The following is a 9,361-nucleotide window of genomic DNA, read 5'->3' as shown; positions in this document are numbered from 1 at the left end:
CCTGACTGGAGTCCAGAGAAGAAACTTTTTTGTCACAGCACCTGTCCCAGGCATTTTGGCTCCCTGTTTGGAGCTCTGAGGTTTGTGATTGCCACACACACTGAGCTGGGGCAGCTGGTCCCATCCCTTCATTAGCCTTCCCATGAATCTGATGCTTTAGTTGGATGGCACTGATGCTCCTGGAGCCCTCTGGCTGGATGTTGTATGGCTCTCTGAGGCTGAATCAGTCCAGATGCTCTGCCATGATGCTACTCTGTTTTTTTTCCAACAACATTAGCTTTCCCAGACCCATGCTGTTGGCATCACTGGAACTTGTGGTGCTGCTCGGGCACCGTGAGGAGCTGTGTGATGCACGCTGCCTTAAGTTACGGGAAATAGATCGATGGAGGTTCCTCATGGAGGAGCTGGCTGCCATGGTGACCACCCAGGAGTGACGGATAGCTTCGTCAGCGGTCAGGCGTGTGGCCGAGTCCAACGCCAGCAGACGCTGGATGAAGTCCTTTGCCAGGTTGGACACTGAGGGCCAAGGCTGTGGAGTAGAAGAAGCAGGGTAGAGTGATTGCCATAAGCATGAACATAAAAGCATTCACCCCAGAAGATGTCAGTTCAGCCTACACACACAGTTCCAGCCAGGTATCTAGGCGAGGTGCCTGCACAGATTCAAAGCCTCTTCAAAGCAGGATGCAAGATTTCATTCTAACAAAGCAATAAAACTATGATCCCTTTGCTCCGCAGGCCTAACAAGCAGAACTAAACTCAAAGGAAAGCTAAATGTCACTGGGCAAAGGGAAGCAGCAGTCTTGGCTGAGTGAATGCAAAGCCTGGGAGGTAGGACAGCCCTGCCTTATGTGTGGGATTTGGGCCCGTGTTTATTCTTAGCGGGCATTAGCTTCGTAATAAAAGCATCACAGATGAGCCTCGTTGGGATATTTTGCTCTTTGTTAATTCAAAAAGCAAATCATTCCCCTAGTCATGACCCAAGCTGACATTCAAGAGTGCTTTGAAATCTGCCATGCCATCTCTCCAGTGGGAGAGAAGACATCAGAATCCTTATCATAATTCAGAATCATTAAATTATTCATTATGGCTTTGGTTCTGTGTCATTGAGACAACATTGCAGAGGCCTCAGGAAATTGGTGACCTTTGTGCTTCCATCTTATTTTAAATCAAATATTACTGATACAGACATTGGATTAAACTGATGCGGCATCAGGCTAAAAAGACAGCTGGTTACGGAGGGTGGGCCGTCACACAATAACTTTTATCACTGTCAAAAAGCAAACATGTTTTCTTTCTCTTCATTGTGTTTAGCTGGGATTGTTTGAATGAAGTCAGGTAATGATACGCATAATTCAGAGTCTGCTTCCTTAATCACTTTTGTCTCACTTTATTGTCTTTGGATGCTAAAATATTTTCACAGTCAGTCAACGGTTAGCTCAGATAGCTCTCTACAATGTCTGGCTGGCGAGAATAAAAGCTAAATACAGTAAAATCTGAGTGTGCAAAATTCTCTCATTCTCTGCTCAACCTTGCACAGACTAAATCTCACTCTTTAGGGAGGTCTCGCTCTCCATTTTAATCCTGAAATGCATTTCTCTCTCTTTTTTGTCTCTCGACGAGTAATGACAATTAATCAAGCATGAAATTGACAATCGCGAGACTGTTGCCGGTGAGAGGAATTCAAAGAAGCAGGGACTCGCTTATTCTCACAGTGCACTGACTGGAGAGAAGTGTGTGCGCAAGCACAGTGCAGGGCGCAGAGCTGCCTGCCGAACGAGCCATAAAAATGCTTCTCACTCAAACTTTCTTCTTATTGTGTTGTTATTTCACACCTGAGAAGCAGGCAGAGTGACACTTGGTTTCCCTGGGAAGAATAGAAAGTGTTTGATTGAGCTCCCACGACTAACAAGTTAGACTTTCCTCTTCATCTAGCACTGGTGGTGATTCGGTGAGGCTCCTTATTACCATGTCATGAAATACACATTTGATAGCTAGTATTTCCTTTTGTCCTTGATCTGGAATGATGGGAACACATAGTGCATACTGGCTGTGTACGAGAGATGGCAAAGTTTTTTCTAGGTGGGAATGATGCTGAGAAAATCTTTGAAGCCATAGCTGAGAGGTAGCAAAAGTTGTCTCCTTCCTGCTATCGACATGGTACACCTAAAGAAGAAGAGACGTAACTGTGTTGTCTTCCTGGAACCAATCCACCTGCAGGAAGTTTATCTCTCTCCCTTATTTCAAACATTTTTCACGTCAAAATACACAAAGGCTTTATTGCGTTTGGAAGAAGGGGGTGTTATACATCACTGCTGAGCAGAGAGCCAGCCGAAAAGGAGGGAGAGGGGGGAGACAAGTGGTGTGCAGATATGGTATAAGCAGTGGAGAAACCTACGGGGCTTGGCTTATTGAGCAACACCTTGTTAGAGTGAATTAGAAGCTGTGCTGACTCTGTTTGCGGCGTGCTACATCTTTACCTGACAAAGCCATAATTGCAACAAATGAAGAAAACGCTAGAAGGTTGGATTAATGTGATCATGAGGATAATGCACTTTTGAGTAATGAACTACTCCACATGAGATCCTCCGCCTGACAATTTACTCAAATCTCATTCACCTGGCAGCATTTCCTGAGCAAGAATGCCAAGTTTAAATATGCCTGATCATAATGAGTCCAAATGGGGAAGGTGGCTATTCAGGTGAAAGTCGCGTCTAAGCCACAGTAATCAAAATATCGATACCCGGATGCAGGAGAGATTAAGCTGTCATGTACAATACACTGTGGCCAAGAGGAGGCTGGATTTGTTCACATGATGCTCACTAGGGGGCAGACTGGGCTAACCATTATCCGGGTCGCCCTGCTGCTGAGAGATGCAGATGTTAGGGTTGGGTCAGGAAAGTGTGGCTTCAATAACGCAGCAGCAGAATGCAGAGGAGGTTACCCGACTGCGGTCTGGCCTGAACTAATGCAAGGATTTGTGCTTTACATACAAAAGGCTCACATGCAGACACACACACACACACTGAAATCCACTCACACACGTCAGATGAGATGCCCTGATTCTGTGCGAGGGAAATGCTCCGTCCTACATGCAGCAAACGGATTGAGTGATAAGGTGCGAAAAACCCCCAAGGCTACTCCCTTCTTTTCCTCCAAACTCCCCCACCCTCCCCAACTCGCCTCCTCCATCCCACTGTTGAGTAAACGCATCAGTGTGAGTCTGCACTACAGGTCTTTAGGCCAAGGGCTGTTGCACCTGTGGGGGGAATGTATGCATGATGTGTGTCCCCATGTGTGTTGCTAGTGGAGTAAGGAAGGGGTGGAGAATGCCGGGGACACAGAGGGAACCAGTTCGTGGGCAGGTGCCAGCGGCTGTTTGCATTTCTGAGTGAGTCTCACCTCCATTCTTCTGTTGAAACCCCCAGCCCACCCACGCACACACAAACACACACACAGGCACATTTACTGCATGTCCCTATTCAGTTTCAATAAGCACAAAAGGTTACTGATGCTTTTGGAAGAATGTTTGTAATTGCAGCCCTTGTTAATTTGCATATGAGAAGAAAAGTAACTTTCAAAATCTTTATGTGTCCATCTGGAAAAATGATACCTGAAGTAAATCTGTTCTTCACTACACTACATTGTTGAATACTGGAGCCGCAGAGCCTGATTTATGATTATAAGGCAGATAATTAAGTCATATTTAACTGATTTAATAGAACTTTGCATTCCCACGTTCCCATTTTCTTCTCCGTTCACCAGTACCATCATCATCTATAGATCCTTGTTTTGCAACTGGCCATATTTTTGCCATTCTAAAGGAGCAGAATGTGTACTGCCACCAAGTGCAGAGAATAACCTGTGTTTTTTGGGGGCATGGTGACTCAGTGGCTCTGTGGGTTTAAATCCAGCAGCAGGGTAAAGGTGCACTCACATTTGCCTCCCGTTTAACAAAACTGTCCCGCACTCAGCCCCAAAAAGGATGCAGTGTCATGGTTCCAGTGCTGGTAATAAATCAGTACTGAGCAGAGGGATCACAAACCGTAAACAGGGTATGAGACCAGCTCTGCAGTTTGTAGCCTGGTCATGTGACATCCTAAACAGGTTAAACCTTCACTGTTAAAAATGATAATCTGAAAACACAGTGGGTCAGTGCTTCTCTTGGCTGTCTGTGTACATCTGAATGGTCAAAATGGAACAAAAGTGAACCCCTGTGTCTGTTACACCAAAACAAAAAAACACATGCTTGAATATATCTGTCAAGTAGGCTTTGATTTAAATAAATGGCAGACAGAGGGAGCTTTTGGAGCACCTTTCTGCAAAAAATCTGGAATTTCTCTTTCCATAATCCAAAGAGGTAGAACGGAGGCCTTTACCAAGAAATGGGTTTAGTTATCTGATAACTCCACTGAGTAAAACTCCACATTCAAGAGAAGAGTTACAAGCTCTGCAGATAGCTTTGCAAACATATCTTAGAAAAGGGCTTAGGTGAAATTTAAACCCTATATTTTAGTGTGAGTGTGAATCTGTTTGTTTGTATGTGTCTGCCCTGTTACAGCAATCTGTCCTCTCATACTATCCCAGTTTGTATTAGGCCTCCTACCTAGGTACTTACTGGGATAGACCCCAGCAGACTGCAAACCAAACTAGGACCCGCAACACAGACAATACAGCTGTAAAACTATATACTGTAAATACACTGCATAACTAAAAAAATACAATACAATAGGCATGATTATTATTCATAATTATTTACTTTTTTATTGTCCATCTCAAATCAGTTTCAGAGGCTCTCTTGGCACTCTGATTGCATTTTTTCATGTAATCATATCTATTGTATTGACATCCAATCAAGTTACTTGTGACATCTTTAGTGAAAAACACATTACTCCTTGGTCAGATGCACATCTTCAGTTTTCCTTTCAATAGTCCTTGTGATTTATTAAAAAACAAATGATCTGTGCTAAGAGAACATTACTGTATGTGTTTATGTAGCTGTAAGTGCTGCATCCTGTGGATATGCCTCTTCTTCAAAGCATGGAGGATCAAGTCAGCGTTATCATTACTATTCATAGTATAAAAGGCAGTGGGCACATTTTTTTGGATCTGTGTGTCACTTTGCTCAATTGCTGGACAGCTCGTTTCAAATGAAACTCTTCAAGTCGAGTTTAATATGTGAAGGGAATTGCTCTGGCTGTTAAAAGTGTTCGCTTTCCCAAAGAGAAGCACCCTTCTGAATGACATGAAGAACCCTTGTGATGGCAGAGGATACTTTGTGGATGCTTGCGATCCTTTGTCACACATTACAACATTATTAACACAGTGTGTGTGTATAAATGTGCTGGCAGTCTACTAGAGAGGGTGGAGACTTGCACATGACAGAGAATAAATGTCCTGTCAACAATGTCGACAGTGTGATTGATGGCACATCCATCAAGCCCTGGACTGCTACTCAGCCATGTATGATGTCTTCATATTGTCATCATATGAATTTACAGATTGATGTCTTTACTGCATCTCACTGGGTCGTAAGATTCTATATGTAAGTGTGTGTGTGTTCCCAAGGATTTTTCTCCACCAGTGTGGCCTACATATGAGCTGTGTCGAAAGCCACCATGAAAAACGTGAAATAAGCCCTTGCATAAACTCTAGAAGGATTTTGCACTATTGTTCAGTTGGTGGTCAGTGCAGCTGTAAACACATGGATAATAGTCCAGGGCCTATGTAAGGGAGCCTCTTGTATGCCAGACTAAAATGTCAAACTGCATCCCTGAGAATCGGGCCAGGCTTAAAGCCCAGTGAATAATCCAGCCTTGGGTGTAATCAGCGTGAAAGAACAAGCCCGAACTCACCACTGAGCTCGGCAGAATAGGCTGTTAAAAATACCCACTTCAGTAGTGTGACAGAGGAAATGAGGAAAAAAACACGCAGGGTCCCCCCTTTCCCCCATTTCGAAGCATTCTCAAAGTGCCAAACCAAGCGGAAACTGGAGACAACACAACAAACTTTCGCATATCCATTCATGTGCTTTACAATGCTGGAGAGGAAGGAATGAGAACGAGGAAAGGAAAAAAAAAACACCTTGCTACCACACCTGCAATGCTGCATGCTCAGTTGAATTCTATTTATACTGGGCAAGGATGGAATAATGTAGCTATTTGTGGCAGTTGTAATACCATAATGATTAAGGTGTGAATCATTCTTGTGCAGTGAGTAGATGTGAGAGCCATATGTAAATGAATGTGTTCCTAGAGTTGGATAATTCCAAAGGGGGCACATCATACATAGCACAACCAAATCAGATTGTATTGTGAGGAAAGGCTGCATGTTAAAATGGAAATGGCAGATGGGAGTTTTACTTAAGACTGTTTATTTATTAAATTATTTTGGAGGCATGCGCTGGAAGCAGGAACAGGCTCATTCATTGGATTAACTGTCAGCAGGCCAAATATTTACAACCAAGTTTTCTGGCTAAACTGTCTTCCTGAGCTTCTGGTTGGAATCCACAACACAAAAGTTTCCATTTTGACTGCATGACAGCACAGCGGTGGGAATTTTGTGGAAGACTGTCAAAAGACTGTCAAAACTGCATCACCAGAAGCAGAGGTCAAGTTTACATTATGTGAAGGCGTCTGCGAGCATTAAAAGAATGACAACTTCCACCTTTCTATGAGAGAACATTTCTGAAAAACAGCTTGAACGGTATGTGTCGGCTGCATGAGCTGGAGTGCAGTTTTTGAACTGGCAACTTATTTTCACTTTTTTGTAAGCACAGTCCTTCAACACAAAAACACCCTATAGGGACATGAGTAAACGTTTATTGCAACTGTATATGAATTTAAAGTTCGCAGGTTAGCCAGCTTACACTATCCATTGATTTGTTGCACTAACTGATGATACATGCCCAAACATCCCCATGAACTCTGCACCCTTAGTGTCTGCTGTGTTACATACATAGATTCACTGATGTTGGCTCTGGATATAAATTGTGGGGTGCAGAATAGTCGAATATGCATGTACTTCCAAGTTATACTTGGCTGGTAATAAGATTGTTTTTGCCTCTAGAGCTTCAGTTTGCTGCTAAGAAATACTTAGTGTACACAACTAAACTCCAATCTGCATGTAAAGCCCAGTAAACTTACATCTCCATGGAAGCTGTATTTTCCTCTCACAATGGATTTGTAGAGCCGTGTTCGATTATCGTCCTCAAACGGCATAGATCCACTCAGCACAATGTAGGCGACCACCCCCAGGGACCACATGTCCACTGCACAGGAATAGGGTCTCCTCAGCAACACTTCAGGGGCTATGTATTCCGGTGTTCCACAAGTGGTTCTCAGGGACCATAACTGCTCTGCACCAGTCTGATCTCCCCTCTTGCTCACATCAGAAACCTCTGACCTCATGCCTCTGCCACCGAAAGTGGCCAATCCAAAATCGGTCACCAGCAGCCTGGAGTCAGCTCCGGGATGGTAATACAAAAGATTCTCAGGCTTCAAATCTCTGTGGACGATACCCAGATTGTGCAGGTATCCCACCCCAGCCAGCACCATCCGGAGAGCCTGGGTAGCGTCCCTCTCAGTGAAGTGGCCCCTGCTGACAACACGGTCCAACAGCTCCCCACCTGTTGCCAGTTCCAGCACCATGTAAACCCGCTGTGGAAACTGAAACACCTCGATCAGCTGAATCACATTAGCATGGCTCACCCGCTGCAGCACCGCCAACTCTGATGCGCACACCTCACGGCCCTCTGGGGCCTCCACCTCCATCATTTTTATGGCAAAGGGCTGGCGAGTCGCCCTGTGCTCTACACGCACAACGCGGCTGAAGCTTCCACAACCGATCAGAGCCTTGATGTCGTATCTGACAGGGCAGAAGGGGAATGATGACTCATTACAGCATAACTATCTCAGGATTCTCTGTTGCAAAGCACTCACGTCTCTCACTGCAGCTGCAGCTGTGATGTATAGAAAGGTATCTGCATCCTGTATAGGCTACTGCAGCAAAGTCGACCGGGAAAATTCATGTATACATACAATAATCTTGATTTAGATAAACAATGAACAAGGCAATGCTTTATAAAAACTGTGGCTAATCAGATGTGGAGGAAGACAGGCAGTTCCCTTAAATGTCATCAGTTTCCTTGCTTTAATTGTTTCTAAGCTTTCATCTGACAAGTACAGGAAGGCAGTCTACAGGTATTACAAGACCCAGGCCTCTCAGATAAATGTCTCGTATTTCTGCTAATAAACTGTACTGGATAAAGGCTGTTGGTGGTTGCCTGAGAAGAATGAAAGCTGGTGACTTTAAAAAGGCTCCCATGAGCAACTGGACAGCTCATAATAAAACATTTCACCTTGCATTGTGTTGCAAATGATCTATTTCTGAATCAATGTTAAAAACCGGCTGCTCACAGGGTTGAGATAATGTCACTTCTTTATAGTTCAGCATTTCTCTCTTATCTTTTTTTACCTTTCTTGACACAGTAAGTTACTTGAAATTGGGAAGACAGAATTAAGTCACTTCACCAAAATTAAATATGATTAAACCAACATGTTACTTGTTGTTATTTGTTTGTGTTTTCAGCATCACATCAGTCATGTCAAAAGTCACATTCTAAGTCTTTAAACATTTACCTTGCTGTAACACGTGGATCAAACTTGTCCTTATACTTGGCAACTTTGTCCTGTGGTCGTCCATCTCTGAGTGTCAGCTGTTGGCTGTTTGATGGTGGCTGATGGTTCTTGACACCGGTGGAAGACCAGGGGCCTCTTTTCTTCCCCAAACGCTTCTTTGGTTCATCGTCATCATCATTATGTGCTTTGCTGAAGGCCACAAGAGACTGCACCACACTTACATAGCCCTTCTTGGATGCCTCAGGCAGCACCTTACTGTTCCCACAGCCCATCACTCAACTGGAATCAACCATCGCCACGGAGGGAAAAAAACACTAACCTACATGGCAGCAGCTTGTTTCTGCTAGAGCAGATAAACGTGAATGGCAGGTGTTGCTTTAAGTGTGTAAACAGTAGCGTCAGACCCCACCCACCAGCAGGTTGGAAGCTGGCAGGTGTGTGAACCCACACTCTCACTCATCTGTGATAAAGGTGTCATGTAAACAGGAGTTGTTTTGAAGCTATTGTCAGTCTTCGTGGAGTTGATTACCACAGTGACAGCAGACAACAGTGGCACCAGTGTGGAAGAAGGACCCCCAACAAAGTCAAGATTTCAGTCACACACCAGAAACACTGTGACATAACGTATAACCACATAACATATTTCTTAAAAATTTTTACATGCTCTTTGATTAACATCCTTAACATCCTAAAAACAGAGACAGAGAGAAATGAAATTTACTTAA

General features: G+C 43.9%; 1 protein-coding gene across 1 annotated transcript; it reads right to left on the bottom strand.

Moving 5' to 3' along the window:
* Positions 1-223: 223 nt before the first annotated feature.
* LOC121200795 (serine/threonine-protein kinase H1-like) lies at positions 224-8,908 on the bottom strand. Its single transcript, XM_041066299.1, has 3 exons — positions 8,637-8,908; positions 7,143-7,863; positions 224-529 (listed from the first exon to the last, which is right to left on the bottom strand). Exons 1-3 carry the CDS (start codon positions 8,906-8,908, stop codon positions 224-226), a joined length of 1,299 nt encoding a protein of 432 aa, XP_040922233.1.
* Positions 8,909-9,361: the final 453 nt, after the last annotated feature.

The sequence above is a fragment of the Toxotes jaculatrix genome, chromosome 20, assembly GCF_017976425.1.
Source record: "Toxotes jaculatrix isolate fToxJac2 chromosome 20, fToxJac2.pri, whole genome shotgun sequence".
NCBI classification, from domain to species: domain Eukaryota; kingdom Metazoa; phylum Chordata; class Actinopteri; family Toxotidae; genus Toxotes; species Toxotes jaculatrix.
The sequence above is the reverse complement of the archived record's forward strand: the minus strand, read 5'-3'. Positions and strand labels throughout refer to the sequence as shown.